The sequence below is a fragment of the Eutrigla gurnardus genome, assembly GCF_963514095.1.
Source record: "Eutrigla gurnardus genome assembly, chromosome: 22".
NCBI classification, from domain to species: domain Eukaryota; kingdom Metazoa; phylum Chordata; class Actinopteri; order Perciformes; family Triglidae; genus Eutrigla; species Eutrigla gurnardus.
The window spans coordinates 9,480,642-9,499,138 of NC_139933.1; the positions used below are offsets into that span (position 1 = coordinate 9,480,642).

General features: G+C 42.0%; 2 protein-coding genes across 4 annotated transcripts; both read right to left on the bottom strand.

Annotated features, from left to right (window-relative positions):
* Positions 1–3,615: 3,615 nt before the first annotated feature.
* Positions 3,616–8,786, bottom strand: rundc3ab (RUN domain containing 3Ab). Its single transcript, XM_084002206.1, has 11 exons — positions 8,464–8,786; positions 6,215–6,330; positions 5,821–5,948; positions 5,629–5,714; positions 5,416–5,505; positions 5,226–5,306; positions 4,974–5,139; positions 4,655–4,812; positions 4,360–4,479; positions 4,141–4,238; positions 3,616–4,024 (listed from the first exon to the last, which is right to left on the bottom strand). The coding sequence occupies exons 1-11, from the start codon at positions 8,568–8,570 to the stop codon at positions 3,882–3,884; spliced, it is 1,293 nt and encodes a 430-aa protein (XP_083858332.1). The 5' UTR covers positions 8,571–8,786; the 3' UTR covers positions 3,616–3,881.
* A 1,261-nt stretch (positions 8,787–10,047) lies between these two features.
* pth3r (parathyroid hormone 3 receptor) lies at positions 10,048–18,334 on the bottom strand. 3 transcript variants are annotated; one of them, XM_084039734.1, is made up of 13 exons: positions 18,020–18,334; positions 15,383–15,488; positions 14,179–14,289; positions 13,957–14,081; positions 13,777–13,871; positions 13,513–13,666; positions 13,135–13,288; positions 12,976–13,036; positions 12,828–12,894; positions 12,652–12,746; positions 12,420–12,561; positions 12,128–12,169; positions 10,048–12,033 (listed from the first exon to the last, which is right to left on the bottom strand). In XM_084039734.1, the coding sequence occupies exons 1-13, from the start codon at positions 18,083–18,085 to the stop codon at positions 11,557–11,559; spliced, it is 1,695 nt and encodes a 564-aa protein (XP_083895860.1). In that variant the 5' UTR covers positions 18,086–18,334; the 3' UTR covers positions 10,048–11,556. The 3 variants fall into 3 exon arrangements, with proteins under 3 accessions (XP_083895860.1, XP_083895859.1, XP_083895858.1); XM_084039733.1 differs by lacking the exon at positions 18,020–18,334 and having other exon boundaries at positions 13,777–13,868; positions 15,383–16,276; XM_084039732.1 differs by lacking the exon at positions 18,020–18,334 and having other exon boundaries at positions 15,383–16,274.
* Between the last annotated feature and the right edge of the window lie 163 nt (positions 18,335–18,497).

The window sequence follows — 18,497 nt, forward strand, 5'->3', positions numbered from 1 at the left end:
GTGGGGGCGGGGTCCGGCTCGGCATCTCACTTTTGATTGGTTTAAGGACCCCCCGACTTCAATCCTATTGGACAACGCGCCATCAATCCGTCAAACCTCGGACAATCTAATTTGCTGTCACCGCCCTCAATTCATATCTCGTAGTCACTGATTTTAGCCGTTTTTTCCTGTTCATACCGCATATAAACTTTACGAGTATGTGAATGTACGGTAATAACTATAAACCGTGTCACAGAAAATACATGGAGTTACTTTTAAAACTTCATTAACGGTTGAAGTCGCCGTAGTTAGCTATTGTATGTGTGCTTTGATGGCCCATGTATTTAAAGGGCCATACCTGCGTGGGGTTAAGTTTTTTGACACAATTTTAAATGTAGTTTTCTTTTACTCATTGGTTTCCATTCATTTTACACCATGAAAATAATTGTAAATGTGTACATTTACTCGACTTAAGTACAATTTTGATGTACTTGTTCTTTACTTGAGTATTTCCATTTTTTGCTACATAATACTTCTACTCTACTATATTTATTTGCATTAATTATTTTGCTGATGCAGGTTATTAATACAAAATACTTTATGTATCATTATGTATTAAAGCCACCTTTACCAGCTGCAACATTAGTGATGCATTCATTCATCTAATTATACTCCAATGATATTATATTTTCTGAAACTTGAAATATTGCTTAAAGAGTTCTTTACGATAAGTATATTTAGATTTTACTGGCAGAAGAGTATTTTGTGGTTCATTCATTTGTAGGCTAATTATTTAATAATACTATCCTGTGGTCTATAATCATCCCAGCTGGGCGTGTATGCACCATCTGGGTGGACTGTGAAGTGGTTTTGGGTGGTTGTGTGTGCATGGGTGAGACAATATGCATTTTGGGAGATAAATGTCCAGACACTGTGTAAAAGGGAGTGCCAATGGTGGGACTAGCGAAGGGGGTAGAGATAACATGACATTAACTTTTTAAGGGCAGATCCTTGTGCTTAAGCTCTCATTGTCCCCTCAGCCAAACCAAACTGGCCCAAAATGTGCACTTGCTTACACGCTTAGATAACACACTTGTGTGTCTGGCACACCACACTGGGAGTAAATGTGCTTTATCACAGGGTGACGTGCTGCACCATGTGTCCAGCAGCCTGCTCATCTATCTAGTGCGACTGCACCTTACAATCGATGTCACTTTCACAAAACAGCCAAAGACAAAGCCAGAGAAGTAAACCCAGCCTTTAGCCACCCTCCGATATCCATTCATTTAACAGCCAGGCAGTTAATTGGACAGTATGTCGATCAGGAATGTTTCTCCTACATAATGCATTTCCAACGTTTGCCAAAGGACCTTCAGCTGCTGTTTGTTTAGCTCTGTGTATTTGTCTGTGTTAATGAATGAATGATCCTAACCTATGACCTCACATAAGATATTTCAACACCCGTTTGAGAAAAGACAATGTTATACTTCACAAAGTAAAGCTAAAAGGGGAGACATGAGGACAAAAAGTGACCTCGGCACAGGGGGGCGAGAGCGTGTCTCTAATTTATTGGACCTACAGTAAATGAAAATGCTGCAAAGTCAGCTATTCGTTTTGAGCAACATTTTTATTTTGCCTCCCGGTTTGTTGTTCTTGTGTCTGATGTGGTTCGTCATAAATAGACTCAACAAATTCTGAGAGGCCAACATGACTTGCAAGAAGAGGAATCTGGCAAATATAAATGTGGAGGCAATTCATGAGCAATATGTGCATGAATAAGAGAAAGACACTACAGCTCTGTGAGGCTAACAGCAGTGCTTGGAGCGACATTCTAACACCATCAAGCTAGCGTGTTCACAATTATATGCTATAGATGTTTTGCGGGTATATTCTTACGTGTTTTCTGTCTTAGCTTAGCGTGTTAGCATGCTAACATTTGCTAACTAAAGCAGAATATGTAGGATTTAGTGGCATTATCAACCCAATGAATAAGCGTGTAGGTGAACTACGTTAGCCTTCAGGTACCAAAAAAAAGGCTAGGCCTTCTAAGTGTTTGGTTTGTCTGTTCTGGGCTACTGGAGAAAGAATAGCGATGCAACGTGAAGGTCTCCGTGGAAGGGTCCCCATTACTTATGTAGATATAAAAGACTCATTCTGAGCTCTCAAAAACACAATGATTCTTAGTTTCATGGGATCATACACTGAAGAAAGCATAGTTCTGGCTATTATATTGCATTTCTATAATATAAATGAATCTAAATCCTACACACTGGCTCTTTAACACTAAACACAAAGTATAGCTGGGGTTGATGGAAAAACAATTACGTATACTGGTATTTGAACATACACTAAAGTCCTGGACTATGTGAAAAAATCTACCTCAATATGATGCGATAGCAAAAAAGTCTTGGGATCATTAAAGCATGCAGTAAGATTGTCTGTACATGCATATCTGTACAAAATGTTATGCAAATCCATCTGTGATTAGATGTGATTTCACTGGTTAAGTGAGAACTTTGACCTGTTAGAGACGGAAAAGTCAAGGGAATCAGCAACGTCATTAGAAATAATCTTCTGGTGGCCGCGAATGTCATTCATTTGACCAGTATTTCAACATAAGGCTAAATCAAAATACAAATCAATATTGTCAGTGGTGTTGAAATCAATAGAATACATCTATATTCTATATCATATATCCAATAGTTGTTGAGATGTTTCATCTTGGACAAATGTGGACCGACTGACATTGCCATCTCTAGAGCGAAACCCCCTCAAAATACACATCCTTTGCATACCAGCATTTAATGTTTCAAAAAAGGCAGTTTTATTGCAGTTTTAAACAACACAACGCATCCCAACTCTCACCAACACTGCACAAGATCGCAATTTACATGATCGTAAATAATACAAAGTAACTATGCAATGAAATTCATTAAAATACAAAAAAATAAACAGAAAGGGAAAAGAAAAAGCCAAAAGAATTTAATGACACATGCTCACATGTTGCACATTCACTATTTCTCTCCTGCTCAAGCTACTCTATCAAGCTAGGTTTGTAGAAAAAGACAATGAAAACATTCATTCTGCATAGTCATAATGCACTTTGCATTTGTATGCAACAGATATTATGTCAGTTTTTTATGTTCACATTGTAATGGCTCTGCAAACCTTTCAAGCCTGACAGCTCTTTCGTGTCACATCCTAAACTCTGTGTCTAACCTATGATTGAATAAGGCCTAAACTGTCATTTATCCTAATATCATGAAGCTGCTTCTGTTCGTTTCCAAATAATCTTCATCATAAATCCATCTGGCCACTTTAACTCATCACAGTACACGCCTCTCTTCTTTTTTTTTTATCTCTCTTGTAATAGTGTAATATAATATGGCAAACCATTTTCCCTAAAAGGTTACAACAGCTCATCTACCCTGCACAGCCAGTATTATGCAAGAGGCAGAATAAGATACACCGACGGACTGATAAGACAGAGACAAGTTGACAAATACAGGATAACCCTACAGTGAGTTTTGATGAGACGTGACGGTAATTGCACAAAATCAAGCATTGTGACGTCAGAGAGGTCAAACTTGAACCGGTTGTTCGCATTCCAGGATGCTTAATCACGTCGAGACAATAAATGACAGTGTGTCTGCAGGAGGCCGTCGGGCAGTACAGCAGCTATTCCCGCATCTTTGTTGAACAGTCCCAGACAGGGAGGCTACACTTCCACAAATGCTTCAACGGTGTAAGTTCAGACTCAGAGCGTAAAGGTAAAGGGACTCACGTAAGGGCCACAAAAGAGAGCATTTGTCCACTGCCCTCAAAAGCAGTCTTTTTTTTTGTACTCGTGTTGAATTGTCTCAGTGTCTGTTAAGTGGTTGGCAGTTTGTCTTTGGCGCCCCCTAGCTGGGGGACAGGGCAGGACTGTTCTCTGTGCTGATGTTGACCAGACACTCGCTGGACTTCAGGCTAGCCAGAGATTTGCAGCTTGGGAGGGAAGCCAGGGACCCACACAGGCCCATCATAGAGGGGGTGTAGTCCTTTTCTGGAGGGGTGGGGTGGACATACAAACGGAGGGTCAATTCAAGTGTGTGTGTGTGGTGTGTATTTACTCACTTATCATCTTACAAGAACACCGTGTGTAACAGTGTAAAATGTCACCTGTGCACCAGGCTCCATTGAGTTTCCCCTCAGTCCTCTGGGAGTCTGAATCCAGGCTGATTTCTACTGACAGCAGCTCTGTGCTGGGGAAACTTCTCCTAAAGGTCAACAGAAGGACACATTAAGGAGTCGATATCGATATTGATATCTTCAATGAAAAACGCTTGTTGACGATATAATAGAGAGTGTGTGTGCATGCATCAGCTTTACGACACGAACCTGCGGAACAGCTTGACGTCGTCTTGGTTGTTGTACCTTTGGAGCGTCGGCCACTGGTTGACCAAAGGGATTGAAAGGTTTTTGGCCAGGTGGGAGGAGTCACATGGAATCAAGCTTGTCCTGACAAACATAAGGATACTATACATTACAGCAGGCAAATGCAATCAAATCCAGGCCTCCAACCGAACCAATGAAAACACTTATTATATCCCATCCATTCAATGGTTTTTATGGGTGGGAAAATGAATGATTTAAAGCCTGTTCAGGAATATGTGGGTTTGTCTACATCACTCACAGCTGCTCCTGGAGCTCCAAGACTATGGCCTCCAGTTCCTTCTTCTCCTGTGTGCTGTAGCCCTGTAGATCCTCTAGTCGGGCCTTTAGCCTCTTGTTCTCCGTTTCTGTGTTCTTCAGCTGGGACTCACGCAGGCGCACAAGCTCCTCCAGGTAACCCTGACAACGCACATCCACACCGAATGAAAGGGCATATCTCCAGCCTCGGACGCTGATAGAAATTATTTTGTGATGTCGTAGTTTTTACACTTTTTGTTCACAATTTTCTCAAGCAATACCATCCCGAGCATTTTTCAAACAACAAAAAGATGGCTGCACACCTTTTGTGCGTTGACGATCTTGAACCTCTGCTCCATCTTGCGACACTTTGTGCTCCAGCTGTCCTCGTCGGGGACCAGGGGGACGTAGGGGTGATCGGGGACGCTGTCGTCGCTTGTGCTGCTGTCAACGCTCTGCCGATCCTCGTCGTCACTCAGGTAATCGTAGCTGCGACAGGAGACATATTAACAGACATATTATTTATTTTCAAACTGCAAAGCTTTTTTTTTCCTGCACAGTGCCAATGAACGTACCTTTGCGTGAATTTCAAGTACGGTGTGTAGTCAATCACGGCAGACGTTTTCCCGTCCAAGGCCTCCCCTTTTAGACAGAAACTATGGAGGGGAGACCGCCCAGACATAAGCCAAAAAAAACATACATACCCATCAGAAATGATCAGTTAAATGCATAAGATGTCGCCGTATAAAGGCCAAGTCCTCTCACTTAAAGTCTATGGCTCCAAGACCTATGAGCATCCCTGTGAAGACTGTGGCTTCCTCCCTTAAAACAATGGCTCCCTCTGCATAGAATCTCCTAAGGCAGAAAGACAAATACAAGCAGGTTGGTTTTATTATGATAAGGTGTGTGTGTGTGTGTGTGTGTGTGTGTGTGTGTGTGTGTGTGTGTGTGTGTGTGTGTGTGTGTGTGGCCTCTAACCTGGTGGTTCTGCTGTCCCTCAGAGCGGTAGCCATATATTCAGACAGCCTCTTCTCCATCAGGGCTACCCTCATCCAGGCTCGCCCCTGAAGGAGTCGCAAGGGGGTTTTAAGAAATTAACTTCCATTTCAAAAGTGTGCACATCCTCTCAGTTCCTCTACTGCGATCGCTGCAAGCTTATACAGGACTTGCCTTGGCTCGCGAGGTGCTGATGTTCTCCATGCTCTCGATGCTGCTGATGCAACTGTTGGGGACTTTAGCGCAGGCCTGACGGACGTAGTCCCAGTAACTCCTCTGACCATCAAACCAGCTGCTGGAGCCTAACGGAGAGGAAACATGAATATATAATATAACAGGTGCAGCTGCATTATGAGAGGAGGCAAACAGCGATTTTACCAAAACAAGCTTGTAGCAAATGTTAGCCTCTTATACAGTATTATACGTGCATGCAGAGGGAGGGATAAATACATTTATTCTACTTAATGTTTCATGACGAATAACTTTTTTGCTTTGATGCAAAATTGTGTTTGAGTTAGTTTCTCTAACATGCTGTCAATCCCAAACAGATCGCCCGTAGGCTGACTACCTTTGAAACGGTGGCTGAGGATGTGTTCGAGGATGGACGCGAAATTGATGAACTCCTCCGAGGAATCATCGATGGGCTCGGCTGTGTATTTCTCTAGCAGTGTCTTGACTGAAAACCTAGAGAGAGAGAGGGAAGGAAGTTTATAACAGAGTTTGGTTGCCAGTAATAAAGTCATGGGAATAGATTTATATTATTGGATTACTGTTTCCTTGGTTTCACTTCAGTGTAGGAGGAACAACTCATAGATAAAAATCTAAATATATTTTGCAATATATATATTTTCTAAATATAATGGATACATTCACACTATGTCCATCCCATATGTTTGTTTGTTGATGTGGATTTCTGCCCACAGTCACGCTGTACTTTCCATTTCCGGCTGACTCACCCTGACGAGGCAGACGTTCACGGAAAGCTTTCAAGAAGCTCCCATAACTCGGTTTGCTTGTAACCGGAAAGCTTGAATTCATGACTGTAGCCTGATTTGTAATACCTTCATATGTGTAAGGATGCCTACTCTTGTCATGCCCTTCAATATATCCTATGAAGTACATTTTGAATACATGAATTAATTCAGGCAAATTATCAGGATAAACAGTTTGAAGCATAATGTTTAGTTTTTAGTAAAAAATAAATATCTGGGGATTTTACAGTAAACACAATGTGCATGTGTCTGTTAGACAATGCTTTGCCCAACACAGGCCACTGATGCAAGTCATAGACAATTCCCATTGTTCCAGAGGCAACAATGTCTCATTCAACTGCTCTGACCGTGGCCAGATACCAGCGGCCAATTACTGGCTGGTTATCCCCCCCCCCCCCCCTTTCCCCCTATTACAGACAGCAGGTGACTTAACCTGCACTAGATATGTGAATGTTTGTGTGTGTAGTGTTTATTAGACAGTATGACATGAGCATATGACCGAGCATGTGACTCGAGTCCACATGTCCAGTCTGTGGATGCCATGTCACATGATTTGGGCTTAAAACAGACCCATGAAACAGATGTGACTTATTTGATGACTGAACTCCCAACGTGACATTTTGAACTCTTGGCAGAATGGGCCCCATATCCTGAGACAGAGAAGACCTGAAGCAGTTATTGAACTTGAATTATATCTCGTTTGTATTAGATGTAAAATTTTTTATTGGTAATTTCAGCTGCACTACACACAAAATGTAATTTAACCCATCACAGCGACATTGACTTCCGTTTCATAACCAACCACATCTAATCTGCTAATCTGGAAAAGTATTTACTGCAAAATGTGTGAGACTTTCACAATGTCTATTTAAGATGACGTAGAAAACTTTTCAGGAATGCAGTTTTTGACCACCGTAATACATTCTCTTCTTTTAGCTCTGATTTTGGTCTCCTGTGGGAAATATCAGTCTGTTCTCAGCAACAGTGAATGCTATTTACACCAGCTATTTGCCAGCTGGTGTACTGTGAGAGTGAACCACAAGCCTAAACTCTAGGGATGCAAAATCAAAACAATGAGCTCAAAGGTGCTAAAACGCTCGTTATAGCCTAGTTGAGGGGAACTGCACACATTTCACATAGGACATAATTTGATCCATTGTTGTTCTACAAATATTGAGTGGTTTTAAGGGATGTTATGACTTTAACTGCTGTTTGCAACAGACATTATCTCTGCATCTGACAGTAAGAGAATAGATGCATGTCAGCATAGCAGTTATAGTTTGTGTAGCGTATATTATATGTGTTTGGCAAAAGGGTATTTAAGTGCAAACCTTCACCCATAAACCCCACAAAGTCCAACCAAGGCTTAATGTACAGCTTCCCTGTCCTGAGTCCCTGGGGTGCCAGCTAGTCCTTGCCCCAGGAAGGTTGTCGTCATAGCAACCACGCCATCAGCGGGGAGAAAATAAACCCACACTGACAAAGATGACACTGCTAAACTCACACAGAGAGTCTATCTGCGGATTGTCGGATCGTGTATGTTTTAATGTGTGAATTATTTGAATGAGAGGTCGTAATGCACACACAGGCTTCGTGTCCGCACAGGCCCACTTGTCCTTTACATGGGAAGAGTTCATTAAAATGATTTATTATGAGGATGACGTAGACGTGCCTGTCAAGATATGTCTTAGGGGCATTTATCACCCATGGTGAATATATAAAAAAAACACCAGAACCAATCTGTTGTGATAACACAGACACATATTAAAACCTCACGAGCACTTAAACACACGCGTAGACACAGTCTCGTTGAGAATAAACTGACCTGCACACGGTGATGAGGTTTTTTCGCTCCACCGCCACGTTCCGAGAGGACGCTTTCTTCGAGACGTCTCCCATGGCCATCGCTGCCTGCAAACAGCCGGGCTCCATCCGGGAGGAGGCAGCCCTGGAATCAAAGGGACCCCTCCCTGTCGTCCACCGGACCTGCTCATCCACTTCTGGACGCCGGAGAGGATGCTGCTGCCTGCGCGCCAGAGCCGCTGACAGCCGGCGGCGGGACTATATCTCACAGCGGAGGAAACGGAGCTCAGGCATCAGATACACATGACACGTAGTGTGTTGTTTTTAGTATTACTCTTATACACAGAGGACTGGATTACATATGTGTGCTCTCTCTCTCTCCGCCTACTTTTCTTGACTTCATCGTGACGTCACTCTCATCATGCTGACTGAACATGACGAATCACCTCAGTGGTCTCATTCTGCCCATTGGTTTATTATTCAAATTAACCATATTTGCAAGATACTATGTACATTAACCAATACATTAATTAACAAATGAGAAATATTTGCGATGCATTGCGGAATTAATCAAATAAGAAATACCTCTTAAACTGTATTAGCCTACTGGTTATCATGATTCTCATCCACATCATTTTATTTTATGGTCAACAATCCAAAGTTTGCAAAGATACTAAACTTGTTAAACATTTTATGGCTTATTAATAGGCTGTCAGACAATGTGGCATAAGATGTATTTCCAAACCTTAAGCCTAAGGAAATGATTTATTTAATTTATTTGCAGTATGTGAGGGGCAATGCACCTATATTGTCATGTGTATATGTCCCTCAGACCTTTTTGTACTTGTTGGCATTGTGATCATACATTATGACTAAAAATGGCATTTCTTGTTCAATAAAAGATCCTGCTGTAACAATGAGAGTGATATCATCACCTCCAGCACCACCAGTCATCATGCCGGATCATTTCCTCCTGTAATTTCCGATCAGCGTCCTCTTCACTCTCCCCCCACCCTATCTCTTCTTTTTCATCCTCCTGCTACCAAAGGAGGATGTCGTGTTTCTCGAGCCGAAGAGTCATCAAATGTTGACACCTCGGTCCCCAACCTTTCCCTCTAATGAGCTGACAGCTGGTTGCCAACGCACGTTGCGGGTGGGGGGTTGGGTTTTGCTTTTCATCTCGCTGGAGGAGCAATCACTCATGCATAAATGTGTCTGGTGGTGCTCCATATGTTGTATTGACTTTGGTTATAACCAAAAAATCAATATTTAAAATTGTGATTTTGTTTTATTGCTTGATATGTGATCATTTTATTTTTTTAAAGTTTTATGAAGGGCAACTTTTTGTCGTTTCTTGGGACAGGAGATGAATGAATGTGGGCTTGAAGCTTAATGACAACTATCTAACATGAACTCATCTCATTCCATTAAGCATCACAATAATGCACTTTATGTATTATAAATAGCCAGAAAAACAAAGATACACCAGTCAAATCACGTTATATCATTGTCCCTTATTTTAATTTCTTGCAATCACTACACATGTTATGGATCTAAAAGAGTCTTGTGTTATTTCCACACCACCCACTTCTCCCTGTGTGTTATCTTCATAGTCTTCATAGCGCAAGCTATCGCTTGATAATTTGTTCTATTTCATTTGAATCTTCATGTGAGACCAACAACATATCAGCATGCAATGTTTTAATTTTTGCAACAGGGGGCAGAGCTTTATCATGCATCTCTTAAATGGGCAGTCTGTTGCACTTCCATACTTTAAGACATATTGCAAAAAAAATTAAAATAACTTATAAATATATTCTGCAAAATTAAATTCAATTGATGGATCTGATATCTCTGGCAGAGGTCCAGACCAATGTAAAGTGACATCATTCATTGTTCTATTATCATTATAATTGTTGCTATGCTACTAAAATTAAATGATAACTGCTGGAAAAGTGAGCCTAACTTTGTGTTGGGGAATTAGTTTTCATCACTAATGAATCATCTCTTTTTAATTGTGTTCTATGTATGTAATAAACGTGTGCATTTACTAAAGTTGTTAAGAACTAGTAAGTTAATCATTTCCACTCAATTTAGTTCAATTTATTTAAACTCTCATGGCGTAACATTTATTAAATTATCAGAGTTACACTGCATAACCTATATAGACAGAACAGTTGTCTCTATTTCTGGACACCTTCACGGTCCTAAAATATTTCCGGGTACAATTTCCTGTCTGTTTACCTTGTGAATACTGGCGGCTTGTGCTGCAGGTTTGTCACTCATGCTCGAGGTCTACCAACAGCTCAGGTGCCTCCTGCTGTGAGTGGAGGCCTGAGGGGAGTGTGTGAAATTCTGGACGGTGTTGTGAGGGCGACGGGGACAGAGGTTACACGGAGGAAGGGGTCGGAGTTTGGCCTGCGAGGGCCAAAAGGCGTGCTGTCAGACTGATCAATAGGGCGGTGAAGACAACATGGACAACAAGAAAGGTGTTGAGAGACCGTAACCGTCTAGACATGCCGTCTGGTCCTCCTGACTTCTTAGAAATGATTAAACATGAACCTCCAGCTCAGTAAAGCATCAATTTACTATTGATATGTATGGTGGTATATATTTGGAGAATGGAGGATTGCTACAGCACACACACACACACACACACACACACACACACACACACACACACACACACACACACACACACACACACACACACACACACACACACACACACACACACACACACACACACACACACACACACACACGTAAGTGCAGTTTGAACTGGGTCAGCCTGTCTGGCCTGCAAATCCAACACAGGAAAGACAAAAAAAGTCCCTGTTTTAACATCCAGGTCTGACTTGTAAATTCTCTGCAGCATCACATCTTCACCTTCTAGCTTCTCTCCATCTATTTACAAACCTTTTACACAACATTTGAAAGCATATAAATACATATGTTGACCTCGTCCACACTGACAGAAATCAAATAGATCCACAAAACAACAAAGTTCCTCCATCTTGGAAGAAGTTTGACGAAACAATTTTAACACAAGTGACTCCTTGAAATGTCTAGTTTGGTGGGTCCTTAGCCTCGATACATCCCTGTCTCAATGGAATCATAAGATGGTCTCCAGCTCTTTCAGCGATAAGCAGCTGTCTGCATCGTCTGCTCCGGGCGTTTGGGCTGCAGATGACTTTTGACTAAGACTTCTGGCGTCATGATTTCCCTTGGTGCCTCTGGCGTGCCTGGCGAAAACCCCAGACTCCGTCCCCCCGGGCTTCCACACAGCCAGGCCGGAGGTCTCGGTATCACCGGGCACGTATCCGGGCAGGCTGGTTTGCGGGTGGAGGGAGCCGTGGCGTGGCGGCCTGACCCCCGACCCTCCGCCGACAGCACCACCAGAGCCCACGACACCTCCAGTGAAGGAAAGAGCTCTGGAATTGGCGGCAGACAAGCTGACGCTGTGGGTGGTGGTGTGTGACATCATACCGCCGTAGTAACAGCTGCCTCCACTGCTGGTCATCCTGGCTTTCTGTTTGAGGTCCAGTGCAAGGCTGCGTCTTGACCACGCCTTCTTTACCTCTGCCTGCACCTGAAGACAGGAAGAGGGAGAAAAAACAGAAAGCTAGGTCTGTCCTTAAATCTGAGTCCAGGCTCTAAAATGATCTAAATGATGGCTTTATTACCTCTCCATTACAGAAACAATATATAAATGCCACGAAAAAGCCCTGGAAACATGAAATTGAGATTTTGTTAAAAAGAAGTACACCACAGTTTTGTATCTAAATATTGAAAAAGTAACTTATTTGCTTTCTTGCCAAGAGTTAGATGAGAATATAAATACCATCGATCTTCTCATCTAAACTGCAGGTCAAACATCAATAAACTGCATTTAGGCTTCATGATAAATCTTGGCAAGAAAGAGAATAAGTATGTTTTGCAAATGTTGAACCAGAGTTTCTAAAGGTGTTTTCTGACCTGGGATGAATTGAAGAACATCTCATAATGCATTTGCACCTGCCACAGCAGCCCGGTGACCTCAGTGTAGGGAAGAGCCATGAACACCATGTAGTGAACTCCAAACAAGGGCATGAGGACTAACGTGGACTTCAGCAGCTTCCTGCAGATAAAGAGTATAAACATTCATGTAAAACTCTCTGGTCGAAGGATGGCATTGTTTTTACACTGAGAGGGGGGAAAGAAATATTACCGATATTGCTTCCGAGGGTCCAATTTACCAGTGTTTGTTTCCCACAGTTTAGAGGCAAGTACACGTATTATGTTGACAAAGAGGAGGAAATTCACCTGCAGGGGGCAGAGGTGTACAGAAAGGCTGCAGTCAAGTGTAAAATATCCTTTCATAGTATTAAAATAAAAATCTCTTACAACAATGGCTGCCAGAATGGGAACTTGATAGATCCACTTCAGGTTTCCTGCACTGATGTCCCAACATCTGAGTGTAGAAACAGGGGAGTTAAATTGTGCTACGCGTGTCATGTTATTATTAGATAGATGAATGCATAACATGACTCACTGTGTGTCTGCCAGCGATGCTCGAGCGCTGACCCACACGGACACAAACACCGCGGGAACACCTGAGATGAGAGTCCAGAAAGCATGAGGAATTATCAGTCTGTTAAACTGTTAGCAGCCTTTGTTTTAACAAGGCATCCGGTCCGATACAGCAGCTTACCCCAACCTATGATGGTGAGGGCCCATAAGTAGTTCTTGTCAGAGAGGAAGGCCATGAAGATGAGGCTGTGTAGGTACAAGCCCTCCACCAGGATCCAGTAATGATTGGTCGCCAGGAAATAAAGGAAGAGAGTAACGGCAACTTTACAGCCAGCCTGAGGACACGAAGCAGAACATGAAGGAACCAAAAAATTAAATGCAAGAGAAGTGGGAGGGAAATTATTAGCAATTAAGCCCAAAATATCAAACCACTCCTTTCAAATACATCTTACTTTCTATACTGATCTTATTAGAACATGAGCTGATATTGCATCCTACAAAACACTATGAAAAAATGACGTATAAATGGTGATACATTTTAAAAAATCCTATTGTTTACCATATGGGGCTTCTGTGCAGTGAACTCGGACTCAGCCTCTCTGTCTTCAGATATGAAGTAGAGCACAGCATCCTTCACAAAAATGCTGACTGCTCGACATATGAAGGAGGTGAAGAGGTGAATGTGGATGTAATTGCGCGTGCAGTGGAGACGCCTGAAAGGTTAACGGACAAATACTTTCAGCCGTACATCACCGAGGTTGGAGACAATACTGTGAATTCCAATTATTTTGTGGTTCGGTTTGATTTATTTTGGGTTTCTCACTTGAAATAACAGAGGATGGAGACGGCCACCAGCAGCGACGCTAGAGAAATGGAGTAGCCGACGGTGTACATGAGATGGAGTCTCTCGAACACCTTCTGAAACAAAAACACAAACACACTTGGAAGTGTGCAATAGACGCCAGAGAAAACACCAGGTGCGTGTCCATACGCGAGCACGTACCTCCTCTTGGCTCCTGTGGTTGGAGGTCAAGTACGTGGTGCACTCGGTGTAGTTGGCCCAGGTGCGGTTGAGGCTGGGCACCTGCACCCAGCTCCCTGAAGCATCGCACTGGCGGTAGGCTCGCCCTGGGTCACGGGAGGGCAGGACAACGAGACGATGCACTTTAGAGCACAGACTAGGACAAACGCAGGTGTATTGGTTCTGCATGTCAGTGTCTCCCACCTCTGTGGTTGAAGTCGTAGATGTACTCTGGACACGGCACCGACACCAGCTGACCCGCTCTGCTCCGTGGCCAGCAGGTGATGCCGTCCCACTCCGGGATACAGTCACCTTCTTCACAGATCATGGGAAACAGCTGTTATATGTTTTCACATGTTATATTTTTTGATAATTTCCCCCTAATACAGCTGTATGGTGAATACTCAGGCTACAGTCAGGCTGCCAGTTGGTTTAAGACATATTAAGATCATTTAAGTACCAATACAGCAATGTAAAAATACTTCATTGAAAGTAAAAGTCCTGCATTCAAATGTTTACTTATGTAAATATAAGCAGCAAAATATACGTGAACTATCATCAGTAGAAGTACTCTTTTTTACTGTCACATTAATGTAATATTAGTTATCTCTGATGATGCATCATGTCTCATAACCTCATCATAAACTTGAATCTGAAATATAACTCAAGTTAAATTAATTGTAGTAAAAAATACAAAATTTCCCTGTGGTGGCCTATAATACATAAAATCTCATATTTTCATACAGATTTATATTAGAGTATTTAGCATGACATATGTGGACAGAAGTGTTCGCTGTGTCTCTCTCCACTGGGGCTCCCTCTCATATAATTCCCCTTTAAATAGATCAGTGAAGCAGTTTATCATCAGCCTCTGCGTCATATTGTGAATGAAACATGGCTCGCTATTGTCTGCACCTAAATTCAACTCTGTAATCACAAAGGTACTGCTCAGCAGGATATTAAACGGGTGTTATATCTGATCCTAAATAAATCATTTGATGCAATAAATACGTTTTCTGATTATATATTTGGACGTGCACTCCTTGACCTCTCATGTTTTTAATACCAACAGCGGACCTTACTTCCCTAATAGGAAGAGATTTTTAATATTCGGAAATATGGAAAAAAAAAAAACTCTTCCAGTTGCCATATTCAACACTGCTTCACTGCTGACTCTTCACCTGAAGTGAATGTTTAAATGTCTTTTTATAGATGGATGATTAGTCATGACTAAGAGACACTGAACTCATGGAGCCAATTCAATGATACAAACTTCACAAATATTTATTTTATACATATTTTATACACTTTTACACTTCCTGGGGTTGACTTCCACATGCTGGGATGAACTGGTTTCCTTAGATGACTGTCCCTTCTTTTAATGAATGATCAAAAGTGGCTTACAAACCTTTAACCAGGGACAAATGTGCCTGGATGTTCCTCTCACACTTGGCGTGAGCACCAATCAGAACGTAGATCTGCTCATCTCGTGTGATGACATCATCAGAGTCTATCTGTAACAAGAAGAGAGATGACAAGTGATTAAGACAAGTATGTGAGAGAGTGTGATACGAGGAATACCAGCAAGTTCTCATGCTGTATATGGAATGAAATGCAAAGTACAAAACTTCAAATAAATCTGAAATACCAAGAGCATGCTTTCTTGACTGGTTGCTCGGTATTTGTCCAACCCACAAGAGCAACTTGCTCATCTGAGCAGCTATACCATTTAATGGACTCAAAGATTCCTATTCAAAGTCTCTTTCCAGCGGGGGGCGATTCAACAACCACAATCCCTCCAGGAGGATCTGATGTGCTGCCTCCAGGTGTTGTGAAATAATTGTGTGATGGTGCGGTATGTCATGATCCCTCGCCAAACACACGGTTTTCTTTTCTCAGCGGCGGGGTTGCCCCCCGTGCCACATGGGGGCCTTGTCCTCAGGACCCCGGCCGTGCAGGTGAGAGCTGGTCTACACAGGCAGCTTTGTGTTCCCGAATACATTTCACGACAGAGCAGCAAAACTAGCAACTAGACAACTCCACGTGAGAACTGATTGAGTGGCGGAAGAGGACAGAGAGAGAGAGAGAGAGAGGATTAGGCAGAAAGAAACAAGTCATATACATGTCATTTATGATAATATGTGCCTCACAGGGGACAATGAGTTTACTTTTGATATTTTAAGCACTAATACTTCTCTGCTACTTGAAATATGGTAGTTTTAGTTGTGTTTTTACACACATTTGTTGTATGTGTTGGTACTTTTACTTTTTCACCACTGCTCTTCCCAGCAGGATAAGGAAAATGTCCCACTCTTGTTTAACAAACAGGAACCATTTATGTAGATTGATATGTGATAATAACATTCTTGGCATAAGCCATTAAAATAAACCATCAATGGGTGAACAGTGTTTCTAGTACTAGCACTCAGAATGCCCAACAGTTATCATGTCCTACTGTGATTTGTTCAGGAGGGGAAGCCAAAGTCAATAGAGACCTATTGAGCAGCTCAAACCACTTGCTGTTGTTGTTGTTGTGTAGGGGAATGTGGACACACCATGTTGGCAATCCCATTTAAACGCATTAATTAGATATTTAAGTCTTATGTCAAACAAAGTCCCAACAAAACAGCCTCATATTCAATACAAGCCTTATGGTGAAGCCGTTCCTGTTTTAACAGGGAGTGTTAGCAGAAAATCCAGGCTTAGACATCGCCTTCCCTTTGTGTGATAATTGAATCTGCTCCCTCTGTCCTTCGCTCCGTAAAGTGATTTTCAGGATGACTGAGCAGGAGGTTGTTTAGTCTGAGGTCGACACTCAGGATTGACCCGGCGAAGAGAGAAACGGGAGGCGGCGGTGGTCAGATGTGAGCTGCAGGAAGGGTCACGCTTCAGTAGGTGAAGGGGTGAAAGGGGTCAGAGCTGTTTGTTTGGTAATTAAGCAGCACACAGGTGATTTGTGATGGTGGAGATTGAGGGCTCTTGTGTGTTACCTATTTCAATCCTCTACTGTTCTCAAAGTCGTATACTTGGACATAAGATTTTGTAAGCAAATTTGCAAAATATCCTATATTCTATCCTATTGTGAAAACATTGTGCATTAGCTCAATCCTCTGGGACCTGGTTTCTTCCTATTTCCGCTATTAAAAGGCTTTTTAAAGGCGTTTTTCCTCATCCGATGGAGGGTCCTGAAGCCATATGCTGTCCAGATTGTGAAGCCCTCTGAGGCACATGAGTGATTTGTGATTTCGGGCTGGATAAATCAAATTTAATTGAAATGTAACTTAAGAACAAGAGCGTTGCCAGTTCGATTTTTCCACATGGACGAAAATGGATTATGACCAGGTAGCTGGAGAGATGCCAGTTCACTTCCTGGGTCCTGAGGTGCCCTTAAGCAAGGTACTGGATACCCAAACTGCTCCCCGAGCGCTGAATAGTATAGCTGCCCACTGTTCCTAATACTAAGATGGGTAAAATTTCAATTTCTACATAGATGTGTGAGAAAAAAACGTTCATCATCTATTAGCTGTTGTTGATGATTAGTTTTTCTTGTTGAAGGGTTTGTTCTGCAAATAACCTAAACTAAATTATTCCATAACACCTCATTGTTAAAAAGAAAACTCCACTCATCTATTGGTCAGTCTTGCTGGTGAATGGTTGGAACATTTCCCTCCAAGCATGAGATAAATCTATGTCCAAAATTCAAACGATCAAAGAAAGTCACAGATACATGACATTTTCTACATTTCGCTCAAAGTTTTAGGATTATTTCTGAGTCATATTATAGTGTAAGATATGATGCTTCTGTGTGAAAAGTTTAAATTTAGAACAGAAAAGCCCTCCTTTGATCCTTTGAAAGTATTTGTCATAGTCATGTTGGCTTCAGAAATGAAAAGTAAAAGCAAAGCAAAAAAGAAATCTATTTTAGAGTTGCAAAATGTAGATTTTAAATGATGTTTGTAGACAAAAAGGAAAACTATAGTTGTGAAACCCACTAAAAGCGAAGTAATCATTCACTTGAACAGTAAGATAAGTAGAATACACTTACCAGTGCAGTCACCATTAAGACAGTGTGGAAAAGAGCCAGGGCACCAGTTCCCTGTGCAGATAACATGACCTCTTTTCAACTGAGGACGTTTAATCACCATCAGATCATCTTATCCTTCTCGGATTGCATTGAAGGAACTTGTATCCAAAAGTCAAGGACAGTTCTTCTCTGGTATCCCATCGGTGCTCCTTGTATTTTTCTTACCTGCAGATTGTAGTTATTTTTGTTTCCTCTGTCAATTTTAGGATTTTCTTGACCTTTGGTGTGTTTTGTCTTTAAGTGTCTCCACTCTCCGGGCTTCTCCTTGAGACTCAGTGGACATCACTAATCAGGTCTGAGGGACCATGTAGAAGTGAGTCTGTAATGTGAGAAGAGAGGGGGAAGCACTGTGGACGGAATCTCCTCCTTCTACTATGGACTGGTGTCTATCAGAGATGGCTTGGCCATGATTGGCCGTGGCTTCGTCCCACTTAACTCT

Bases quoted from the DNA above. Each gene is read 5' to 3' on its own strand.
- rundc3ab (XM_084002206.1), bottom strand. From the start codon at position 8,570: ATGGAGCCCGGCTGTTTGCAGGCAGCGATGGCCATGGGAGACGTCTCG. The intron at 5,949-6,214 runs GTAGTCAGCCTA...CCTCTCCGTTAG, and splicing joins CCTCAGCCACCGTTTCAAAG to GCTCCAGCAGCTGGTTTGAT. The intron at 4,025-4,140 runs GTGACATTTTAC...CCACCCCTCCAG, and splicing joins CAATGGAGCCTGGTGCACAG to AAAAGGACTACACCCCCTCT.
- pth3r (XM_084039732.1), bottom strand. From the start codon at position 15,686: ATGAGCAAGTTGCTCTTGTGGGTTGGACAAATACCGAGCAACCAGTCA. The intron at 13,872-13,956 runs GTACGTGCTCGC...TTTTTGTTTCAG, and splicing joins ACCACAGGAGCCAAGAGGAG to AAGGTGTTCGAGAGACTCCA. The intron at 12,170-12,419 runs GTCAGAAAACAC...TCATGTTTCCAG, and splicing joins TGTTCTTCAATTCATCCCAG to GGCTTTTTCGTGGCATTTAT.